This window comes from Amphiura filiformis, chromosome 19 (genome assembly GCF_039555335.1).
Source record: "Amphiura filiformis chromosome 19, Afil_fr2py, whole genome shotgun sequence".
Lineage (NCBI taxonomy): Eukaryota > Metazoa > Echinodermata > Ophiuroidea > Amphilepidida > Amphiuridae > Amphiura > Amphiura filiformis.
The window spans coordinates 50,552,188-50,579,280 of record NC_092646.1 but is presented as its reverse complement, the minus strand read 5'-3'; the positions used below and the strand labels follow the sequence as shown (position 1 = coordinate 50,579,280).

At 36.5% G+C, this 27,093-nt stretch overlaps 1 protein-coding gene across 1 annotated transcript in view; it reads right to left on the bottom strand.

The window, feature by feature from the left end:
- Positions 1-26,700, bottom strand: part of LOC140140748 (cytochrome P450 2U1-like) — a 37,803-nt gene extending 11,103 nt beyond the window's left edge. Inside the window, exons 1-2 of the mRNA XM_072162490.1 lie at positions 26,071-26,700; positions 17,177-18,121 (exon numbers count right to left, since the gene is read on the bottom strand). Coding sequence (XP_072018591.1) covers positions 17,177-18,121; positions 26,071-26,431 — 1,306 coding nt within the window. The 5' untranslated portion in view covers positions 26,432-26,700. The remainder of the gene's footprint in view (positions 1-17,176; positions 18,122-26,070) is intronic.
- Between the last annotated feature and the right edge of the window lie 393 nt (positions 26,701-27,093).

The following is a 27,093-nucleotide window of genomic DNA, read 5'->3' as shown; positions in this document are numbered from 1 at the left end:
AAAAGTAGTGCTACACAATGTGTACTTGTAAAACATCATCCCAAAGTCTGCTGCAACTTTAATATCGGCCTATCATACATGTATCATAAGGAGAAATATTTTCAAAGCAACTGTCAATACTCTCATGTGCACATAGTCTTTAATTAAATGCCCATATACATTGTAAGTAAGGTGATGCGATTTCATTTCAGAATGTGAAGAATAATTATTATGTTGACATGTGTTGAATTTGTGAACAACTCGCAAATCTCAAAACTCTTCTTAGCAACTCGCAAAATTTCACCTTGCAACTCGCAAATTTCTACTCGCAACTCGCAAATTTCAACTCGCAAATGTCAACTCGCAACTCGCAAACCAACTCGCAACTTCCTTTGACAACTCGCAAATTTCAACTCGCAACTCACAAATTTCAACTTGCATCTCGCAACTCGCACTCGCAACTCACAACTCGCAACTCGCACTCGCAACTCGCAACTCGCACATTATCCAAACCCTTGCTCTTCTGGGCCAAGTTTTCAACTTGTTGTTGACCACCATTTTTCAACTGCCTCTCATCAAATGATCCCCGGGAATTGATCCCTTCAATCAATTAATTTCGCGTCCACTCCTCAATTTCTGGGATCAGTCCATATTTTTTCCCTCTATTATCATATTTAATTTTAAGGTTAGGCCTAATGTTGCTAAACAAGTTAAATTTTCACCATGAATCACTTGCAAGTATTTTTGTAGAACTTTAAAAGAGTCTAACCCTTGGCCTTCATAATCTTAAATATAAAAATAAGGGCCTCATCATTTTCCTGTTAGATACTGAAAACTGCTAGCACTGTCAATATCACATGGAAACTGCAGTATTTTTTTTCATTTAGCAAAAAAATAAATAAATGTTGGGACATGAAACAAATTGTCAAATTATGTGGCCTCAACCAAACACAGCCCCCCCCCAATTTCTGATAATACAAAAAAGTATTTTTCTTCAAAATAATATATTATTTCCTCCTAAAACTTTCCATGGCTTTTTGAAAAAAAAAATCCAAATTTCGTCAACTTTTATATTTTGACCTCATTGTCCCCACTCCGACGGAAAGGCCTAGCTCATTTTGATAAAATGTTTCCCGTGACTCTCACACCCCCTCCTAAACCTGTCAAATCCTTCCATTTGTTCACCATGTATCCTAATGTGTTATTTTAAAAGGCTTATTTCTAGCTCTATGATTACATTCTTGTTAAACTTCTCCTCCTACCCCTCATACAGCCCTCCAACCACCACCCTATGCACCCATGTCAATGCATATGTATGGGCTTATCCCCAAAGTATTCTTGGGCGAGTCATCTTCCACAGCATGGGCACATTATCATTTTTACTGTAGTGGGGTACTGGGGTGATTTATGTTTGTATGTCTGTGCAAGTGCCTGTTCATACATGTATATTGGTGAGGATGATCAAATCCACAGCCTATTCCCCACATCAAAATGTAGATTTTTTAAATCAAAATGTAGATTTTTGTTTGCATCAGTAGAAAAATTATTATCATTGACCCTATGAATGCTATGTGAAAGTGAAGACCTGAGCGCAAGTAGACTGTAAGTACAACAATGATATATCGATCAATATTATAGACATTTACTTGGTTGATATACAAAATGATTCTTCTTGCCTATACCCATGTACCTGAGAAGTATCAATGTTATGGCTTTTTTGCGGTTTCCAAATTAGCTTATTTAAAACAGTTTAAACGATCATATCTCAAGTTTAACTTTTCTTATTTCTAACAAACTTGAAATTGCTTACCGAGAGGAAGCTTTCTTCCAGTATTCTCTTGGACGTCTTCAGCCCCAATATCTCAAGATGCCAATATGGACGCTCAGGTCTTCAAGTGTAGACATGAATTAAAGATGTGTTGTTTGAATTTTCAAGCCAATCCTCTGCAAGTTATTTTAGGGACTGTGCATGATGAGTGATTCTTAATGTTCTATTAAAAATTGCTTGCTCCTCCCTTTCATTATGCCAAAAAAGCCTTACTGCCCTTTTAACATGCTGAAAAATCTTTGCCACGCCCCTGCCTAAAAATCGTTGCCCTTTGTTTACACATGTTAGATTTTGGGGAACCCCAATTTAAAACCTGAAATTATCATGTGATGTGAGTGCATAAAAAGAACATTTTGCATATTTGAGCATTTCATGATATGTTTTACACGGCTTTTTAGGGTTTAATATCGAAATGGTGCCAAATATCTGTGCCAAAAATCGCTCGACTCCCCTTTTAGCCTGCCACTTTTCACCATTCCATGGGTATACATAATTACTGAACCACCCCTTACAGTTTATGGTGCACTGTGCACATTATTTTGGGCATAAAAGGTGAAAACCGCACGTCTGTGAAGAAATCGTACCATCCTGTAAATTAAAGGTGGGTAACCTGATTGACAATCTCATCCCCCACTTTACCTCATCAAAATGCTGATTTTGGTATCAGATCTAGATGAAAGCTCATATTTTCTCATAAACTTATTGGAATTTGGCGTTCCAAATTGGTGTATTTCCGAAGAAATCGTCAAAAAACTGCAGAATTAGTCTCAAATATGGTATACCACATTTGAGACTAATTAAACAGTTTTTGATGATATCTTCGGAAATACACTGAGTTGGAACTTCTAACTTTAATATGTTTATGTGGAAAATAGGGCCTTTCACTTGAAATCAATATATTACATGATCATGATGATTATCATTTAAAATAAAAACACTGTAGACTACCAATATCACGCTGTATAAATGTCACTGAGTAATTCCATTAGGAATTAGTCACATTTACAAAAAACATTTACATGTTCCTTTTGCATGAGTGCTTGGAAGGGATGACATTTTATGTTATACATAAGTTTTTGATTAGAAATTTTTTATATATTTAAATATATCAGGTCACCTTCCTTTAATTGTCAGGTCAATCAGGAGATATTGGTCAAATCAATACTTTGATGTAAACACATCATAGCAAACATAACAAAAATAGCCCTAAACTTTATTGTGGAAGACCTAAATATTTCCATCAAAATGACACGTTTGAATAACACCCCCCCAATTTTCCTCGCCAATTCATCTGTGAACATTTGATGAGTGCATAAAAACCTGTATGGTATTTGAGGGCAGTGAATGTGACACACGACCAGCACACGACTGGGCTATATAAATACTATCAATATTTCCCAATGGGACATTTACTCTAGGTCAAGACACTGGCTTGATTTTTATATTCCACAACAGCTGACTAAACTGAACTCATTGACTGACTCATTGACTGGAAAGTAATTGTAGATTTGAAAATAGCTATGAAGTTAAGAAATGTAAATCACTGTAAACATTGACTATATAGACAACATGCTCCTACTTTTCAAATTGATAAATATGATATTTACAAAAGCTATATTACAAAAATACTAAACACCGAGCTGAAATTTAAAAGGACATTTCAATTAAAATTGATGCAATTTTGGATTCACTACAGCTATATTTGACACCAAGGAAATACCAATAAGACAGCGTTCAAACTTTGACTTACATTTGGCGGACAAATGTGTGAAAAAAATGGGGTGAAAACAATAATTCTTGATTGTTTGTATGTTTCCAAAGATAAAATAGCATCTAGTTTCAGATTTTGGCACTTAAACCTCCCTATTTTTGTAAATATTTTTGAGGAAAAAAAAATCAATTTTTGTCCGATTTTGGCCGAAAATTGCCGTTTTGGGTTGACAAAAATTTTGACTTGCTAATTTGTGAGTGTATGAACATGAACACTATCAAATAGTGCCTAATTTTTTATGCTAATTGGGTAACAACGGTACAATATTATTTTAAAAGCATTGAATGGGATCCATATATTTCTATATTTTCGTAGCAGGAGTAGAAACTCAAAGGTTCGGGTGACAATTGATTTGGAAAAAAGTATGATATTCGCCTCATTTTCTATTTGAAAAGGCCATATCTCCACAATGGTACGAGCTATAGGGATGTTTTAAGTGTCATTTTGCTCAGTATAGTTTTCAATAGCTAAATGGTGATATAACATTTAAGTAAGCTAGATTTACAGAAAAGAAAATAACTTGCAGTATGCTACCCCAACCCTAAGAATTGTGAGGGCATCAAAAAATTAATGGATTTTTGCTACCAAAACTTGCAGTTCACTAGACCTTCCTTTAAAATCATTACAACCACTTGACCTTAGAGTAGTCTATACTGTGTATGTAGGCATAGTGGTAATGGAGATGTAGCTGTGTAGCAATATACTAAAATTTCACATTACAATACATTAAAAACAATATTGAACACAATTCAATAAACAGACACATTATGGAGGAAAATGCTGGAAGGTGTATGGCAGCTCTTCCGTTGATATTATAAGTTACCAAACAATGAAATTTGAAACCTAAATAAAAATGCAAGACAACAACCAATTTGAGACAATGATGATGCTCAATGAGGACAAATTAACTGAGTTTTATATTCAATAACCATAACTTAACATGAGACAATGGTGCTCAATCAGGACAACAAATTAATTCTATATTCAATACATATACAAGTGAATCATTCCCCTTGCTCGTGTCAGATTATGACAAATAATGCGTCTGCTGGCCCCATGGATTCCACTGTTCTGTTTGTGCGTGCACAACCTATATAGATAAGAAGTTTTATGGGGCAGAAAAGATCTATTTGCTATAGTAATTTTATATTAGCCTGACACCTCTTGCATATTGAGATAGGTAGGATATAATGTGATCAGATGGGCACAAGGATCCTAGCTGATCCTCTCAGTAATAAGTGCTATCCCTTCATGCATTGCAGTGGATCTAAAAACTGAAAATAACTAATAAGAGCACTCAGATATTGGGGCATGTGGATAGCTTCTGAAAATTTATTTAAAGCATTGAGCTTCTGTATTAAGGTGGCTGTGTACTCTCAGACATGCATGGAGTAAAAGTGCTATAACTTTGTAATTATTCACGCAAGACATATAAAAGTCTACATTTTTTTTTATAAAGGCAGGACATCAATGAATCTCAAAATAAATACAGATTTGGTGTAAAAAAGGTACATCATAACAAAAAACACTCTTCCCAAACATGTTTGTTTTTGTTTTTTCTTAATCTTGGGGCACAGTATTCCAAAAACTGTTTTTTTAGTTTTTTTATATTGGTCTTATTTTTATTCTAAGTAAACACTATCCACTTGAAGTATGCATGTCTATTATAATGCTGCAATTTAATCTTTGTAAAGAAAATCTGATGTTGAAACAAAACGAGTTTATATGTTTCCTCATTCCTTTCTCAACAACACAATCATGTTTTCATCACTTCTTATTTGTACTCTATGATATTGAAACTGAAGAGATTATTCATCATTCCTCCTAAATTGATCAAGTAAAAATCCCATTGAAATGTTTGTGAAACGGGCAAAGCAGTGCACATTGCGAATATATAGAATCATGACCATGCCCATGTAGCCCAGCTTGCTTGCGTAATGTTATGTCTTATTTGGCAGGTTAATTCGCTGTTCCCATCAACAATGTAATCCATTCTCCTCTGTCTTCAGCTGGTCATAGACCCTGCTTTAACTCCACAAGCGACTGTCTGTCCTTCATCAGGCATTTCCATTTTTGCGTGTTCTTTGTTTCTTAATTCCTTCCCTCCTTCCGCTATTCCATCTATTCCAGTCCAATTCTTCTTTCTGATTGTATATAAATCTTATATGTCTTCTGTCTTTCCAAAGTACTGTTTTCTCCACACCCATATTTCGCAAGCTTCCAGTTTCATCACATATCCTCTTTCTGCAGTGTCCATGTCTCAGCTCCATGTCAGGCCACACTCCAAACTACTGCTACAACTCGTATCTGTTTATGTCCTTCTTGTAAGCTTTGGAAAGCAGAGTTTTCTTTTGTTTGTCATGCCAGTCTTTGCTCTAGTCTTCGAGCTCTAGTACGACTCTTCCCATGCTGAGTTAATTGCTTTTTCTGCTGTCCATTTATGGTGATGCTTAAAATTTGGCCCACATCATGTCTCCACTACTTTGGATTATTCCCACTTGGTCCAATCCCATTTGGTCCAATCCCACTTCGTCCAATCCCATTTGGTCCAATGTCCCACTAGGTCCATGTCCCACTAGGGCCATGTCCCACTAGGTCCATGTCCCACTAGGGCCATGTCCCACAAGGTCCATGTCCCACTTAGGCCATGTCCCACTAGGGCCATGTCCCACTTAGGCCATGTCCCACTTAGGCCATATCCCATTTGGACCCGTACATAGGCCTAGATGTACATAAAAAGATGAAAAGGTTTAGAAGAACAGAAAGGAAAAAAATGAGATGATGTAGAAGGAGCAGAATAAGGTGGATGAAAAGGGTGACGAATAGACATGAAGGAAAAGAGAAGGAATCAGTAGGACAAAGGAAGGAGATGGAGACTGAAGGAGAAGAAGGGATTGTTTGCCAACATAATACCGGAGACTATGAACAGAAATGACCCATAAATTATGATCTTTGGCTTGTATAATAATTATGTGCATAATCATACGAAAGTGGCATTTTATCATAGGCCTATGTAATTTGCATAGTTCGCATTATATTATATAGACCATTTAAGGTTTGTAAATTGTGTGAACGCACATCGTCACACACCAATTTTGCAAGAAAAATGAGAGTATCTTCTATCATGCACGATAAGTTGACGAAAAAAAGATTCTACGTCGGTCGGCCTTTTTTTTTCTTTTCTTTTTTTAATGACCCAAAAAATCACCAAAATTTGTAAATAATTTGCAATTTGAGAAAATACAAATACAAATTTTTTTCCCAAATTTGTTCAAACTCTGGGTCGGTCGGGCCCGTAGAACGGGGTTTTCTTTTTTCGTTGCCTAAAAACAAAAACGAAATTGCTCCTTTCAGACTCAAATCAAAATGGGTATATACCATTAGACTCTGAAAACCATAAATGAAATTTGTCATCTAAGATTCACATGACCACAACCAAATCTTGCAACAAAAGAAAGAACTGCTCTATTACAATAAACTCTATAACATCCACGATATAGTCATCAAAACCCCCAAAAATGCATGATAAAGCTCAACATGTATATAGCATACTCGTAGATATGTACAACTCCAAATATATCAAGGAAGATGGGCCTTTCTTGACCCATATATAACAAACTACACATGCCTTTTACCAGAAGTCCATAAACCACCTCCAGATAACTTACTCTTCCATGCACATCCTATTATATAAGCCTACTAATTATTAGTCATAATGGACCTACATCCAAAATATCCACATGTTATGACTATTTCTTAAAACTTATAACCTCAAAACAATCTATATAATTATGTGAACGATGCTTCTGACATCATAAACAAACTAGAGGCTAACAAACCAGTCCCACTCTAATATCTCACTAGAAATAATAGTTGGCACAGCTATATACCTATACTGAAACATTATTAATCTGAAGCAATAGGTATAGCATGCAAAGCCTTTGAAAACTCCAGGTTAATAACATGTTTTAACAAACCACCAACTGAACAATTTAGAAATCTTTTAAGTCTCGTTCTTGAATACAACACCTTTTTTTTAAAGAAAAATGGCATGGTCATGCATGGGACCCACTCTCAGTGCAACTGTATCCAATCTTACATTATATTCTCAATTACTGGATATACTTAGACGAATGTGATCCTATACCAAAGAACAGAAGAACTTAGACAAACATTGACTATCTTTCCGTTCACAAACACTTGTTAGGGGGACCTAAAATTATTTTCAGGGCCCCCTTTTGGCCATGAAAAATGTATGTCAACCCCATTGAAAATATAGTGTAAACTCATGTTCTGCGAGAAAATATTTTGGTGATTTTTTAATGAGCCTCTACAGACGGATTAAAATATTTAGGACCCACTTTTTGCATCAGCTCCCACCCCCTTACAACTATAGGCCCTACTATGAAAACTAAAACAAGTACCGGTACTGAAAATGACCAAAAACAAATATTATAACCATAGTGGGACATGGCCCTAGTGGGATATGCATCAAGTGGGACATGCATGGCCCTAGTGGGACATGGCCCAAGTGGGACATGGACTTAGTGGGACATGGCCCTAGTGGGACATGGCCCAAGTGGGACATGGCCCTAGTGGGACATGGACCTAGTGGGACATGGACCTAGTGGGACATGGACCTAGTGGGACATGGACCTAGTGGGACATGGACCTAGTGGGACATGGCCTAAGTGGGACATGGCCCTAGTGGGACATGGACCTAGTGGGACATGGCCTAAGTGGGACATGGCCCTAGTGGGAATGACCTAAGTGGGACATGGCTAAGTGGGACATGGACTAAGTGGGACATGGCCCAAGTGGGACATGGACTAAGTGAGATTGGACTAACTGGGTCTGGACAAAGTGGGATTTGGACCAAATGGGATTGGACTAAGTGGGATTGGACCAAATGGGATTGGACCAAGTGGGAATAGCCCACTACTTTGAACTTCTTTACATGAATTTTCATGTCATATTCTTTCAATCTTCCATTCAAGCCTTCCATCAATCTTTGTAGACCTGTACCATACTTGCTTGGCCATCTACAAATCGCTCATCATCCAATAACTCTCCTCCAAAACTACACACTCTTGTGTTCTCCCCATCCTATTTACTCTACATTATCATCTATCATCAATTAATAATATAATGCAGAATAGATCAGGTACAGTCCTGGGTTATAGTAGACACCCTTGACACACTCCTCTCCCATCTACTTGGGTTTGAAACTCCTCTGCCACTTGTCCCATGTATTGTTAGGTTATTTAAAATATTCAGCCACTTCAGTCAAACATGGCCAACTCCAATCCCCTTCAGAATGTCAGACAATGGCTTACAGCTTCAGTTCACTAAGACTGCATGTCTAACTATTTGCTAACACAGGGTAGAAAAATAAAAACATGCTGAAGTATCAATCTCATTCATGCCCTTTCCCATGCAGGAATGATATTTAACAAAGGCACCATTAATTAAGATAAATCTTCAATTTAAAATTGGTCACGGACGGACAAAATAAGTGTCACAGACGGACATTTTAATTTCAGGGGGTCTATTTTAAAGATGACTAATCTCTTGATGCTCAATCGTTGCAAAGAAACAAACATTAAGTGGTTGAACATATGGCCGTGTGTCCTGAACTCGCCACCCTTAGCGTTACATGACAAATATTATGAATTTTTACACCAACCGGGATTCTAATTAGATTATCGCCACAATCATCAACCCTAAACTAGCAAAAGTATACATTTTTGGAAAGCTGAAGGCATTAGCAATTCAAATATATACATTTCAACTCATTATACAGGGTGACCTGCAATTTATACAGGGTGGAATAAAAAAGATTTTGATACAAAAATGGGCCACTCAATGCATTGCTTATTACCAACTTTATACAGTAATAAACTGGAACTAAACAACATTCATTTGGTTAGAGGATATGGAGAGACAACTGACTTTGGAAGAAACCAAAATCACAGCTGTTTGGTAATCTCGGAATATAGGGTGTCCCAAAGTATGTTAGATTTTTTTACAATTCAACATATTTTGAACCTAAACATTTCCCCCTAACCCATACAGAAAACATATGTCCATATTTAGATTCCTCGTCAAATTTCCCTTCAGAAAATCCGGCTATACTTTGACTATGATATGATAAGTAAATAAAATTTTACAGTAACTTTTAGATTTTGAAGACATCTGCATTACTTACTACAGTGTTTAATATGACAACGGGTAGTTTTGTATGGAAAAGTTTGTATTTTCTAGACTAAACCAATCATAAATGATTTAAAACAATTAGTAGAATTGTTTAGCTGTAAGGCCATTAGTCTTTTAGATGCTAAATAGAGTCCAAATCCAATTTACAGCCTTTACAGAAGCAGATTACGCACTAAAAATACCAATCCCATAGAGTTTGTGTGTACCACATCCCCACCACCACATCCCCACCACCGCCACCCTGTCCATTCTGAATTCTATGAAGCACAGTGTCAGTATTAAAAAAAGTTCAAGTATTTCTTTTTACAGGGTTAGAAACTGCATTTTATTTAGTAATCAAATGAGACCACAAGCATGACAATAACTTTTTGCTTGACAGAGATATCATCATTTGTTTTGAGTCGACTTTGGCAAAATGTAACGTCGCCACCTTTTTTTTTTTTTTTTCTCAAGACACACGACCATATATAAAGCAAAAGATGCATTCAGTTCACTTTCATTGATACTTTATTCACTACTGAAAATGGTGCTTGGTGTCAGGAATATTGGTCCCCAGCCATTTTGAGACACTTTCAGGGGGGTCTATTTTAAAGATGTACAATCTCTTGATGCTCAATCTTTGCAAAGCTACTAACACTAACTATAGTTAAACATATATATAAAGCAACATATGCATTTCGTTCACTTTCATTGTTGCTTGATTCACTACTGAAAATGATACGTTACTCTATTGAGGACTGTGAATTACCTTCAATATTGGTACACAGTCATTTTGGGGCAATTTTAGGGGGTCTATTTTAAAGATGAACAATCATTTGATGCTCAAATTTAAACACACATGGTTAACACAAATATAGTAAAACCAAGTTAGAGTTCTTTTGATGTTTTATTTGTAAGCTGTCGAAATATAGGCCATTGTACTCAAATTTGTGATGAAATGTCCGTCCGTGACAAAAATTCTGTCCGTCCGTGACAAAAATGGACATTTGTTGTCATAACTAAGAAAAAGTTTGGAGTTGCAAGATAATTTTTCTATGGCAATGTGCAGTTACTGGAGCTGCTTCAACTAAGGGGTAAAAAAATAACAATTTTAAAAGTTGCTACTCTGGTTAGCATTTGTGTCCGTCCGTGACACCCACAAGTGTCCGTCCGTGACAAAATTTGTCACATTCTCCTGCAAAAGATGAAGCGTGTTTCCAATATCTGTGTATCAGGTAATCAAACCATGGATCTTGGCTATTATTTGTCCTGGAAAGTATTGGTAAGTATTGATAGTTTAGATAGAAATGACAAAAGAGTACTGAAAAGTAGGGGAACCTATTTCTATCTCGTCCGTCCGTGACGCAAACATTTCTTTCGTTCTATTTTTAGTAACCATGGTAACAAATCATTTTTTAAATTTTCAATAGGGCTAATGATACTCTTCATCATAAAACATAAAACAATGAAGTATTAAATGTCAGCAGTTGTTTTTACCAGGCTGCTTTTCTATCAATTTTGAAAATGTCCGTGCTCATGGGTATTATAAATGCATTAATCATGACAGGTTTTTGGAAAATATCAATATCGGACAAAACACTCAAAAGTGTTTTTTATGTTTGAGTGGTTGGGTGTACCTTAATTTTTGTTGGTGTCCCCGTATGTGTGCAATGAATGTGTGCGTATGTTAATGTTGGGTGTGAGGGGGCGGGCGGGTGTAGCGCACATGTGTACTGTTTGTATATTTTGTGGTGTGTGAGGCACAGTGACATCGCCCCGATATCTTCATAGTAGAAATCGCCATGGTAGGTTGAATCCACAGCCACCCATGACCATTTTATTCGGACCTTATGAGATGCATATTATTAGCGAAGTGACCTGACTAAGGCTACTGACATAGACGGGGTAATTGATTTCTCGCTCTGTGAGCAAGCTTGTATACGACATTGCGGTCAATGGTTATACTCTCTCCACTTGAGTGAGTGCCGCTATAGCCTGCTGTAGTCCATACAAGACCAACGCAATATAAAATTGAGAGCGGGATTGAGAGTCTTGGTCAAATTTTGAGTTCAAAGCGCACGGCCAATTTTCAAAGCGCACGCTAACGACTATAATATCTATTCAACACGTATTTTCAAGTGTATGAGACCACATCTGGTTTCTTGAGAAAAATTCATTTACGGGAGATATTCATCATTTTCTAACTCAGTATCCGAAGATTTTCGTCTGATATCAAAATCGTGCATAGCAATTCACGTGTATCGATCCCGTGTATTCATTTTAATGTCACTGCTGCACCAAATAATTATTAGCCAGGCGATGTCGGTATGTGAGTTTGTTGATGGGTTGTGCAGGGTAGGGGTACGATATCCCATTGAATTAGACCTATCAATGCATTATTTCAGTGTAACCGTAACCTCCTTGGGGGAATAATACAGAACATGAAATGCTTTATGCATGGCTGGGCGTGTCATTTTGGGTGCCCGGATGTTTTGTGTACAGGGTTGTGCGCGTGCACCCCTATATGACATGTCAGCTTGAATTTTTAATCACAATAAACATACAGAGATAATTGATAAATAAAAAATTCCTTTAAAAGGAATAGGGTGGGCAAATGAAAAATTGTCAAGAGAAATGAAAGAATGAGTAAGTCAAGTTCACAATAAATAAAAATTCCTTTAAAAGGAATAGGGCGAGCAAATGAATTGTCAAGATAAAGGTGTAGTTCCATATAAAGTCCAAGTAAAATAAAAAACATGTTTCACGTCCAGGTTTTTGTAAAAAAGTAGTAGGAGGGGCCTTTTTATTTTGTATCGCAGAATCGATGTAAATACCCATATTTAGAGCTATTTTAGCGTGCACAATAATGCCTGCAAAAAGGAGGAGGCCTCTTTTATTTGTTGTTCTGAGGGGTAGGCCCCCTCTAATGATCTCGAAACCTTCCAAATTGTTTCTTGTATATTGAGAAGGCTATAGAAAGCATCTCAACTCCCTAGACATAATTTTTAAAAAGTTATAACTGAATTGCAAAATATAAAAATATAATTGAAGAAACCTCCAAAAAGGAGGTAGGGGACGTGAAACGTGTTTATTTTTGTATTTGGCCTAATGCAGTATTACTTCGATTATCACTTGTCATCATTAGCAGAGGAGTGAAATTTTGATTGAAAGAATTAAACTAAGGGACGCACCATTTGATACTGAGAGGGGGGTAGGAAGTTGGGGTCGGGGAAAGTTTTTTTATTTTTTATAGTTGGTGGGGAAAGTTTTTTTGCTCATGAAGTGGGTGAAGTTTTTTTTGTTTGAAAACTTCCTACCCCACCCTGAGAATCTAATGGTGCATCCCTAAGAAGGTTTGTGTTTGAAGTTATATAAATAACGAACTAAGAGCAATCGAATTAGGACAACAAAATAAAAAATAAAACCCACACCATAGGACTGTACGGTAAAACATGTACCAACAGGCTACTTTTTAGTCACCCACCTTTGTAGGACTACACAACAAAATAGCCCTCCACCATAGGACTTTGCGGTAAAATATTTAGAGGAGTATGCCAATTAAGGCCAAGTAAAAAAAATGTATATGTCCGGACTTTTTCAAAAATTGGTGAGGGAGGTCCTTATTATTTGTTATCGTGTTATTGTTTTACCATTCATTTCTGTGTAAAATTGCAATGGCAAATGTTTGTCAACACATCATAAAATCAGGGAGGCCCCTAATATTTTTGTTATTTCCCCCAAAGCCCTACCCCTAGCTTGAAGAAAGTGTTTGCAATGTGTTTATAAATGATAACCAAGAACTTCTAAACATGTCATTTCATCACAACAATTTTATAAACAAAGTAAGGAAGCAAATAGGAAAAATAACTAAAATATTTGAAAATCTCCAAAAATCGGAGAGGGCGGGGACGATATACACGTTATTTATTTTACTTGGCCTAAACAATGAATCACCACTCATGACTCGAGGTCAAAACCATTATGTAAATAAGATAATGTTTGCATGCGATGTCAAACAAGGAAATGTTGACATAAATTAATTGACTGTTTGGTTTTCACGATGCTATTAATTTAGCCCAAAGATTAGGAAAACTAGCAAAACTGGTGAACTGGTACTGTTCAAATAAAAACATTTGCAAATCTTGCTGCAATTTCCAAATAGTATTTCTATTAGTTAAATAATTATTTTTGTTATTTCTTTTAATACAAACACATTACTGCCTATGACGACTTTATCGTATTACTTACATATCAAAATCAAGTAATAATTACAAAACTCGCCGTAAACTATCACCTCTGTGGGTGTTTGGGATACAACCGGCACGAATATTTTCTCAACACTGCGGCATGTGAAAAAGTAGGTCAATAGTCAGAGAATACAGGGTGGGTGCGGCACGCCGCACCCACCCAAAAAGTGTGCCATTTTTCAGAAATAAAAGATACTTTAAATGTTGTTTGTGTGTGTGGAGTGGGTGTTGGGTTGTCAACTTGTCTGTTGGGGTGACGGGTGGGATGGATGTATGTGGGGGGTGAGGTGCGACCGGTGTTGGGGTGACAAGTGGGGAGGTGAGTGTTTTGGGCCCATGTCCCTGGGTATGTTTAGGGGTGCATGATGTCCCTGTGATGGTTTGTTTAAATTTCCTAAACTCATTGGGATTCAAAATTTTGAATTATATGGACATATTTGGAATATTTGGGAATTAACATGGACTTTTAGGGACCTACGGGATATATTAGGAGTTCAATTGGAATTAGTTTGAATAATACGGACTTACAGGGATTTACCGGACTTATTTGGAGTTAATATGGACTTATAAGGACTTACCGGACTTATTTGGAGTTACTCGGAATTACAGGAATATTCGGGAATAATATGGACTTATAGGGACTTACCGGACTTATTTGGAGTTACTCGGAATTACAGGAATATTCGGGAATAATATGGACTTATAGGGACTTACCGGACTTATTTGGAGTTACTCGAAATTACAGGAATATTCGGGAATAATATGGATTTATAGGGACTTACCGGACTTATTTGGAATTAGTTGGGAATAATATGGACTTACAGGGAACATTTAGGAATTACTGGAATAATGGGAATTACACCCTGTCATGGGGCCTTTTAAAGAAACGAAAAAAAAACATCCATTAATTAAACATGCTAAATCTGTTGATAGGTAAACATAATCATTAATATTTGTGATAATCAAACAACAAGGTGTCATTTTAAGGTGAGTCGGAGCCTTCAGGCCATAATTGGCAAGAGTTGGTAGTTTTGCTTGACAGTTTGTTTCTGCAGAGTAATACAGGGTTCAAAAGAAATAACTCCCCCCTTAAAATTACTAAACATTTCTTTGCATAACTTGACATACATTAGGTTGATTTGAAAAATTTTAAAAACCTGTGAATAGAGGAATCTTTTTGCTACCCTCCCAATTTTCTTCTTTTTGAAAATCATTTTTGTTAGTCAAAATTATCACATTTTCCAAAATTATGCTTTCAGAAAAAGTTGCACTTTTCAACATCCAATACATGTAATGTACAAAAACGTTTTCGATATCAATGTGATCAATGGTTTGATTGATTTAATTGTTAGTTAATTTTCTTAAATTTTATGTGTCCGATTACTCGGTCACCCATGCAATCATCTTTCAGTATAAAACAATGATTCATTGACATGAATTTTGACATGAATGGGGTTTTCAGTCGGTGTTTCAAAAATGGTAAAATCACTATATAGAGTAGAAATAAGGTTTGTAGTGTTATGCTTATTTCTTTCGTTGGCTAGAAAAGATCTATAGCAACGCCTCTCCTGAATAAAGACGTACATAACAAAGAAGAAATGGCCAACAAAATTGGAAGTCAGCATCCAGCCAATTAACTGCATGCAGCCAATCTCTTGTGGCCACATCATGAGTGTTACACCTCTATCCAAGAAAGCCATCATTTTAAATCAAGATGCTTCAGCTGACCCAATACAGGTAAATGTTCACCCTTTTGGTCAAATTTATGCGTGGAGAGCTCATTTTTCCTTCCTAGTGATTTTATCATTTTGAAGAAACTGCCGATTAAAAACTTCAAAGAAAATTTTACGCCAAAATTAACTCCAACAAATCTTTGTTTTGCACTGAATGATGGTTGTACGGGTGCCTAAAGGATCAGAGACAGAAAGGTGAAGGAAAAAACAAGAATTAAATCAACCTTAACATTAATATTGAGAAAATTTTCTACATAATGTGGTAAAGTGCAACTTTTTCTGAAAGCATCATTTTTGGAAAATGTGATTATTTTTGACCAAAAATATTGTTTTTGCAAATGAAACAACTTTGGGAGGATTGAAAAAACGATTCCTCTATTCACAGCTTTTGAATTTTTCAAATCAACAAAATATATGTCAAGTTATGCAAAGAAATGTTTTGTAATTTTAAGGGGGGAGTTATTTCTTTTGAACCCTGTATGACAGATTCTGCATGTTAAGGTTATTAATTATTTCAAACTGTTGTGATTTGGTAGTTCACAGCATCTTACGAATGGTAGTGAGCTTCGGCAAAAACTGCATTGCTCAATTCATAGCGAGCGTGTAGCGAGCGGGCTGAAACAACAACACTTTTGTAAAACGTACATAACTAATTAACAACAATAAATTAAGCAAGTTTGCAGAGTATACGATTTGTAGAATAAACTTTTGCAAAACAGCAAGGTGTTAATTTTCAATAATATATCGATCTAGATAATGAAAATCGATTTTTAGGTTGCTTCGACCAACAATACCTCGTCTACCCTTAATGATCTAGTAATATGATTCTGCAGGTTAATGATCTGGGAAATTCATCAAGGAAGCCATTGGTCACATATTAAATTCAAGTTCATTTAAATATGTATTGCGGTTACTGAGTTATGATAAATACTAGTCTAGGCCAAAGTTTTCGATATTTCCCCACTCCTATGAGAAATCATATGGCGGAAAATATAACAATGAGCCTTAGAATCATTCGTATTGAACCCATACATTTCCCTGGGAGTGCGTGTTTATTTATTTTTTCTATTTTTATCAAGATTTGAGCACAACAGGCACCGTTCCATCTCGCCTTAAAGCAAATACATGGATATTTTTCCCCTGTCCTCCAGTGCATGATAGGGGAGTTGAGCAGCATTGTTATATTAATAAAGCTAACACGGTGTATCTTCCGATGATGGGGCATCAGCCGAGTCAACTGATGGTCATCCAATTTGATGCCTCGACCACAAAAACGAAATCTTTTATCTTTTTTTGTCAATTTCATTAAGAGTGCACTGAAATTATTGAAGTGGCCACTCTAAAATGTCCAAGTTACTTGTATATATCATATTCGACAATACGTATTAATACTGCAAAAGGAACTATATACGACAATACTTACCAACTCCGAAAGGAATAAATTCCTTTTTTTCAACATACTCTCCATTTTCATCAATGAACCTTTCAGGTTTGAACTGATCTGGTTCTGGAAACGCAATCGGGTCTCTCATCACGGCGTAAAGGTTTGCAATGATCAGGGCCCCTTTTGGAATACGGTACCCAGAGAGCGATGTCTCGTTACCAGCCGCATGGAAATCATTGAGAGGCAACATTGTTACATGGCGTTGAATCTCCCACAAAGTAGCTCTGGTGTATGGCAGGTTGTTTTGGTCGGAAAGCAGCGGAAACCGATTGCGGCCAACAACAGAATCTAGTTCTTCATGAATTTTATGCTGGATTTCTGGATGTGCCATCATGTATAAGCAACACCATTCTAAAGCAGTAGATACCAGATCACCTGCTGCCATAAACAAGAGATTTAATACACCTTTGATATTGCGTTTGTGCAGGTACGAGTAATGGTCATGTGGTGTTGGCTTTTCATCCATTTCCTTCAAACATAGATCAATGAAATCAACTGGGTTTTCGGCATCGAAGTGTTTGCGGTGTTCATCCAGAAGTTTGTCGAGAAAGGCGTGTATATCTTTTTGAAGCTTTAACAATTCCTTGCTGTGTTTGCTTGGAAAATAGTACGGAAGGAGAAGAGACCAACCTCCAACTCCAAGAAGTTCTAAAGATCTGTGATTAAGATCGAGCAGATGGCGAAATTGATCATCGTCGTACTCATGACGCTTCCCACACAAGATCTTAAAGAGAACATTGGTAGCTGTGTTTATAACATAATGATGTGGATTACACGGTTTTCCCTCTTTGGCGTTTAACTCATCCACCAAAGCCTTAGATTCTTCCACAATATCGGCTTCATAGCTACGATTCCCGATACCCAAACCTCGAAAAGCGGTGAGAACAAATTTCCTGAGTTCGGCGTTGTGTTTGTAAGAATGCACTGTTAAAAAGACAATAACAAGGTAACAGGTACTGAAGCTCACTGACATAAAATTAAAATTTTGTTGTTGACGTTTTTATGTTTTTATGTTTGTTTGTCTTTAAATTATGAAGTTATGTCCAGGAGTTCAGCTACATGTACATTGGCTTTTGGTACGCGAGTATTGCCTAGCCCCTTGCTTAAAGGGCATACATATTGCTCGGACAACATCATATCATTGTCAAGCTAATTATTATGAGGACAATGAAAATGACTTTTTTTTGGAGAAAATAAGACGTTTAAAATTGATATTCCGCAAAACCCAACTGTAAGCGGTGAGTTTTGACCTATAAACTACAGTGACTTAAAATTATGAACATGGTCAGCTTTGAAAGAATGGACTGCCAACAGTCTCAATGTACAAAATGTATACTGTTTTTGTTATCAGAAAAAACTCTGAATCAAGTTTTACACATTTAATAGTTTTTATGCATATGGATGAAATCAGGCCGCTTCTTTATTATATATTTAGTAGTTGTGATATATTCATATGTATATCAACTTGGTGAGACATATTTGGACTAAAAAAGAAAAAAAGAAAAAATTAGATCAAATTCACCACACGAGCAGAATTTAAGCATGACATATCAATATTGTATTTAATCTATAGCCCGGGAACTAACCTTTTGTTGTCGCTTCCCAATTTTTCTTATACAAGGTCGCGCATTACAATTATACATCAATGAACATCAGGGTCTGCTTCATTGAAAATCAATTTCGCTTCGAACGCTGAACAGGACCGTACGAGCCAGCATTTTACCAACACAATCAGGAGAAATACAAATAAAAATTGCAACCAGTGTCAACTTGTAACGTAATAATTATTCTCTTTAAATGGAGTTAAACTTGTAAGTCGGATATCACATTACCGGTGCAGCCGGTTGTGATGTGCTCTGAGAAATTTGATTTGATTATTTATCTTTGTTTACAAAATTACATGAGTGATGACATTTTGGGGAATTCTCCTCTTGAATTGAGCAAAACAAGTTGAATCATATCTAATTTGGAATATTTGGAAACCCCCCTGAGGTTGTAAAGTGAAGATGACATCACGGGATTCCCCTCAGGAAATGATGCCATGTGAAAGGTTAATGTTATAATTAAGGCTTGGGAATTTCCAAGATCACATTTGGCTATTAATATTTGGGATTTCCCACTGCTTGATATATATATGGTCAATTCCAGCGAAAGCGGGACAAAATTCTCTCTATGTTAACTTTCCACTTTAAAATGTCATTAATGAAGGAAATCACGTTATTGATGGACCATATCATGTCACGTCCAATGTGCTCTCTTTGTGCATATAGGCCTTTACTAGCAAGTCATACCAGGGGACAAGTTATGATAGCTTAAATGAATTGGCGTTACCCACGAATTCAAAGATAAAGCACCATATATGTCATTGAATGTCCTTCAATCAAAATGAAATTATTACCGTTAGAAAGACGTTTGCATGATCTCTCATCATATGTAAAACAATTGAATTCCACCAAAGTTTGTGGACTCTAGAGGCCATTAAGTCAATTTGGCTAATAATTTTGTTACCCGCGTATCAAAAATAAAATGATCGTTCTGAAAAATGTTAAGTGAATATGCCATAAATGACTATATCATGAAACGAAGTTTCGTTCTATAATTCTGAGGTCCAAGTGATTATTTTATGCAAATACGTTTTACCCATAAAATTCCATAAAATCAAATTTGACGTTACCCACGTATCAACTGTTACCCACGAGTCCAGCAAATATAATTGCCATAACTATTAAATTAACATTTAATGACTTTGGACACTGAATTTAGTTTGACAAGCACTTAAAATTGTAAATCGTAAAAATACGTTCACCGCTTTAAAAAAGAATCTACGACGGTTTAAACTTTTGTTACCCACGAATCCCGAATAGATGCTAACCTTGAAAAATAAGGAGATTGTTTATTCTAAGTTTAAATCAGCACATATTCATGCCATGGGTATGCTATAATTTTGACAGTACTTACAGTTGATACACCTAAGAAACGCAAACCCCAAACGGTACTATAGTACTTATAGCTTTACCCACGAATTCGGCGTTACCCACGAATCCAAGGATTTACTCGTAAATTATATGTTTCTTATGCATCTTAACATTTTGAAAACATGCGAAATAGGTTCCAAAACAGTCCTGTTTAATAGCGTCCTCTTGAAGGTATACTGAAGCTGCATCATGAAGTTTTGATTGATTATCCTAAATTACCATTTTTGGGGTAAATGCAATTGGTTAGAGAAACGGGAATCATTGAAACACAATGGAGGAATAACCGCATGGTGGTTTCCAACCTTCTGTAATATTTTCTATTTTGCCGCTTACCAATACATACCTTCAAATATGTGTTACCCACGAACATTTTGGTTACCCACGAATCCCTACTTAAATTATAGTTAACAATGTATTGATAGTGTTTTAGTTCATAGGAACTGTCAAACACGAGTTAATAGAATATTGCTGCATGAAAATATGGAATGATTTTACTAAAATAATAATATAAAACTGTTTGCTCCGTCTATTTGAATTTGGCAACTTTATTATTCTCAAAATTTGTATACCCAAAATGCCATAATGATCCATTCTAAATATTCCATGTAGTCTGTATTTTGATTAAAATTCATTTTAGTGCCATTGCAGCCTGAATTATTGACATACGGAAAAGTATTTTTATTTTTATTTAAAAAATTAATAGGAATTGCTATTTTCCAGACGCTGTTACCCACGAATCCATCCCAGATCCTCATCCTGCGACGAGATACAAAATCTAACTTTATATTTATATGAAGCATTTATTCTAATCTTTCGAAATAATACAGTAATGTTAAATGACAGCCACTTTGGAAAGAGTTCGAAGAATTAACACAATCTTAACTGTACACCTGGTTCTTTCTTAAAATTTGTAATAACCAAAATTTTTCTTTGTAGATATGTGACAATCCACGTCGAAACGCTCGTAAAGTCGGCCCCTGGTCAATTTTGTTTTCTTCCGTGTTTAGAAAATATATATCATAAGCTTTACAATGATATATCATTTGACTTCAAACGATATCCAGAAGCGGAGTTATGACTGGTTAAACTTTGCTCCTTCAGTACATTATTTTGGTGCTACAATATTTCTCTTTTTCTACATTGATGGTATTAAATATCAAATGGTCATCATCCTCGAGGTTCAGGAATGTCCTCTCATTGTTAATTGTTGGTTAACCCACCACTTGAACAGGATTTAGCCAAAGCAAACAAAGACTAAAGCTATTTACTACAAGTATAAGCTTATTATCCTCTTCAACAATAGGATGAAAGATTGTTGTTTGACTTGACTAAAATGAGAAACATGCAGGATACTTATTAGGTACATTATGAATACAAGCTTTATGCACATTTTGGACTGTAACTCGAAATACAATAAATTTGCCGACTTTACGAGATGTTTGAGATGGATGGTCACATATATGTAATAAAATTCTATTTTACGTTCAAAGTCTTCACCGATTTCTAGTGTATATGAGTCACACATAAAATATGGAAAGATATTAAAGAAAGTGAAATTTTATGGCGTACAACAGGTGAAAAATGCTTGAATTCGTGGGTAACATGCATATGCGCATTTAACACTTTATTTGGTCTAGCAAGAAAAGTTATTTTGCAATCCGATGGCACTTCCACCTGATGATTCACTAGACATGATCGTCTCATTTGATAAGTCTAGAATTGAAAAGGAAAACATTTTCAAAATGGCCCCCAGAGAGAATTTTGGCCCGCTTTGGCTGGAATTGACCATATATAAGAAAATGTAAACACAATTATTCACAGTTTGTAGTGTTGATCTGGGCTAGCTAGCTAATATGCTTACAGTCCAATTCCTTCAAAGAAAGGAAATTGCTAACCAGAAATATTTTACGTAGTCAATGCACTACTGCCTGCCAGTGTTGTCGGAGAAGATCTAGAATACGTCAAAGAACGTACTTCTTCCAAGAAAGGAAAATATATTCTTCTGCCGATTTGCTGAAGTCTGGTTAAAGGGAAAACACAACTGTCAACTGCATCGCAGTCCTGCTTCCTGAATATATAGTGTGAAAGGTGGAAATAGCACCATAGCAGCGCAAGGAGTTAAGTTTGGAGAAAGCAGCGAAAGGAGTTAAGTTTAGAGAAAGCAGCGCAAGAAGATAACGGTTTGGAGAAAGCAACGCCATTTTTGTGTGATGATTTCATACGCAAGGATATTTATAAACTCAAGTGTACACTGGACTTCGCTGATTTTCGCAGGACAAGTGAATAAGGATATATTACATCAGTCGTCCAGAACATTGCAAGAACTTTATGATCACCAAGAAGAAGAATGCTGGCAAGTACTAAATAGTTAAAGAGTGATTATATTTGATTATTGTGTATGTGCATTTGTTGTCATATATTGTACCAATCATAACGTGCTTTCAATTAAAGACTTAGATTTTGTTAGCTTAATCAAACAGTGTATTTGTGTTGTGCATTCATGTGAGTTCGGGTAAAAGGTGATTTTGGCCTTGAGTCAAGTACGACTCGTAACACGGTCAATGTGTGAAAACTACAGTACTGGTGCAGCCAGTCACAGTGTTAAACTTGTTTTTGCAATACATATACCTTTTAATATTCTGTTAATTAGCTATAGGCTTCAACATTAAAAAAAACCCTCATTGTTACCTGGAGATAATTATTTGATCATGTATCACCTCCTCTTTTAGCCAAATCGACGGTAATAACTCTTGTAGTGAGGGATCAACATTCAACCATTCAACATGCCTCGGGCAAAACTCACTTCCTGGGAGCCGAATACCACACAAGTTCATTTTTATGTAACTCATTGACCCATTTGTGTTATATACTGCCTCTAGCTATAATGACATCCTTGTGATGTGGTCAACTCATTGACAGATATGAACCTCAAGATGGAATTCATATTTTGATCAATTTTTTTTCAGGTAGTGTAATGTGATTTTTGAGATATGATCATCTCGAAATATTAAGAGCTATCTTAAGAACCACTGAACCATAGGGTATGACATTTTAAATCTATAAAACAAACTATTAATTTGCTGATATTCGATATCAAATTGTCCAACTGGCTCGAAATACCGGGATAAAATTGACCAAATGTTGTAATGTTCAAATTCCTTTGACCCGGTTTTAGGCCACAATAATTGTCCTCACCATTTTAGCATTAAAATAGCCAAACTTGTGCACTCTCAGCGCATTTTCTCCAGGTAAAATCATTTTAGCAGCCAGTGTGTCAGTGGGACAGTTGGGAAATTTGGCATCTCTGGCTCCTGGGCTCTGTGCGCCACTGGGTACCACTCACGAAAAACAGAAATTTTCCAACTTCCTGTTTATTAAGTTTTAAAAATTGACCTCCAAAATTCTGCAAACTTTTGTCCGTGTTCATTCATCCTAGTTTCACGGTCATTGGTTTCGGGAACAGTAACACGAAATCTGTTCATTATATTGTTATAATGATCCAATCTGGGGATTCAATAGTCCCTTGAGATCACGTGAGATATATCACGCGATCTGTTCATTATACATATATGTGACCGTCCACGGCGAATGAGCCGTAAATTCCTCCCCCGGTCAATTTTGTTTTTTATTTCGTGTTTAAAAATAAACATCATACACTTAAAATGGTATATCATTTGACTTCAAACGATATCCAGAAGCGGGGTTATGGTTTGTTAAACTTTGCTCCTTCAACAAAATTATAGCTTTTTACGTTTTTACATGTGTCTCTTTTTCCACATTGTTGGCAATAAATATCAAACAGTCATAATTGGCGGTCATTTCAAATCATCCCCAAGTCAACGAGGTTTAAGAAAGTTCTCTCATTGTTGGTTATGCATACCTGTACAAAATACAATGCCTGGTAACCCACCACTTGAACAGGATTTAGCAATATAAGCAAACAAAGACCAGAGCTATTAAAAGTTATCTAGCCATCTAAGGTAGAAGCTTATTATCCACTTCAACAATAGGATTATTGATTAGTTTTTGACTATCGAAATGAGACGGATGTCGGGCCAGCTTAAGTTACCGATGAATATGACCTTCGTACACATTTTACACCGTAACTCAGAATACAATTTAGGGAATTTACGGCTCATTTGTGCTGCCGGGTCATATATGATCTTAACCTATTCAAATTTGTACAAATGACTGGTTGTATTTTATAAGAAATTTCAATTTTGAACCCTACATGTATAGAAGTGTAGGCTACGTTGTATGGCGTATATCGCCTCTGAAACCAAGTATCAAACTAAAAAATTAATTTTAAAAAAATCCTAAAAAGGGTCTGATATTCCGGGCTGAAGTTTATAGCTTTTGATTGTGGCCAAAATAAACAAAAATGCCGTCAAAGAATATTCCCAAGCCTGTCAGCACGGTTTGCACGATAGTATTACAAGACATACAACCAATCGTCAAATCGTATATACGCGCATGCTAGGTAAGGTTGTTTAGGGACCCCGCTTTTTAGCCCCATGGAAATCTAAAAAGCGGATACCTAAAACGGGAATCTCAAAGCAGCCATCCCCTATAAATATAGGCCTACTCGTACGTATGACATCATAACATGTTGTGTTTTATAACCCCCTTCAAAACAGTAGTTATACCTACCTTTATTTACCCTCCTAAGCGTTACTACATTATAGGGATAACCTATTATGCCCATTGCCTAGTTTAATTCTTTGTAAAATATATAAGAACCCCGGCAAATTTTCAAAATTTCAGGATTACGTTTCTGGCAGGTAGGGTAGGGGTCGGCCAAAAAACGAAACTAGTTTCGTCTATAGGACGTCATCCAGGGGCTATTTTAACGTGCCTCACTGTCACGTTCGTGCAATGAGATAAAAGTGTTGATGAAGTAGAGTGCGTTTCAAAAATCAAAAAAATTGACATTTTTACCTGAATGTGACCGTAAGAAAGGCTCTACCATCGTCTACTATTAAAGTATATCTACACGGATTGTTAATTGTCACTGCACGAATATTTTATCTCGGCACGAACGTGACAGTGAGACACGTTAAAATAGCCCCTGACGTCATCGATCTTTTGGCTTGTTCCGTATCGAAGGAGATTTCGAGTACACGAAAGTGATCATCCTCTCCAAGGGAATAATAGAAAGATTGCGATGTCACGCACGTGACACGTACGTTGGTCAAGTGCGTTAATACAACGTTGAAAACGGTGTTAAATATTGCTAGCCTCGGTTCCAAACTGGATTGTGCTCATTCGTCACGAAGGTGAAAGAAGCGGCTGGAACAAAGACTAATATCTAGAGCTTATCTGATCTCATCGATATAAGGCAATGTGATCGAAGATTTAATGGTTACACCGAGTCTCTGCCTAATTCAATAAAGCATGCTTTTGATTTTGACTGAAACCAAGATTAACATGCTGCTTACAATTGATTGTATTTTTGTGCTCCCAAATATTTTAGTTGCCCCAAAACAGATATTTTAAAATAGGTAGATTAAGGACCACTACATGTATATATCAATATAACAATTTTGGCCAGGTGCAAACCCCCACCCCCATATTTCATGCCGGATGGTGCTAATAACTGATGATGTATTTGGATTAACTACCATAGCAATAGGCTAAACAATTTTTATCGCCTTGCACTACAAGCAGGTTGCACTCATGGCCTGTGATACTTATCTTACAGGTGCGAGTGATCAGCATGATATGGATATTCTATAGAATATTACGATCCGGGTCTTTATCCCTGTTCCTTGACACCTATGGTTTTATAATTGCGAGAATGTACTCGTACTTGTGCAGGGCGATTCAAAAATTGTTTTCACCTAATGCTATGGTAGTTTATCTTGTTACGGCGAATAGTAACATGCGCTATGCACTTACAGTAACTACCGAAAAGTTCAGATTGTAAGGCGTTGTTGTATCCCTTGTTGTTCAGCGCAGGGTCATTGAAGCCTTCTTGCATAATAGAGAAGTCGTTGATAACCACAACAACCAGTCCGAATAAATCAAAGCTGTAAATCTTTCCATATTTGAATCCAAGTCGTGTCGCTATCTTATGCAATTCTTCACCTTTGTACATATACCACATCAATTGAGGAAAGAAACCCACGATTGGGGAACGCCATGGTCCTGGTGGTAAATTGCGTGATCTTTGCATCCACCACGCAACCATAAGAATCACCAACACAAGCAATATGATTGACTTAACATTCAACCGATCAATTAAGCTACTAAATGCCATTTTGAACACTTAAATTTCGACCGAAATCCTGATTAAGTTTCATACAAAATGTGCTACTTGGTGCTATATACGCTATGCATGACCAAAATGCACACGTACACTATTTTACACCGGCGTAAGGGACCGTTCACAAACACTTGTTAGGGGGCGTGATGCAAAAAGGGGGCCCTTTAAAGTTTTGACCCTTCTAGGGGGGGGGGCTGAAAAATGACCATAAATTTTCCTGGGAAAATTGAGTTTATATGCTTTTCTATGGGGTTGACCCAAAAAGGGGGGCCTGACATTTTTGAGGTGTGAAAAGGGGGGCCCGAAATTTTTTTGCGATGAATTGTTTTTGCATCAGGTCCCCATAACAAGTGTTTGTGAACGGTCCCTAAAACCTCCGCGACCTATGTAGTGCATACAACATTATTGTCTGTCCAAATAACTTAGACATCCGGTTTTTAGGATATATTTCGAAAAGTTTTCACTTTGGCAAAAAGTCATGAAAGAAAAGTTGCTAAACACGGTTAGACCTAACAGAGAGTATTAGTAAAGCGATGAAAAAATATTCTTCCTTGTCTACTTTTATTCAATTTTGACCGATTTACAGCAAGATATCTGGGTCCAGCCGAATATTCCTAATGACTTGAAAACTTTTGATGGGATAATCTATTTACAGT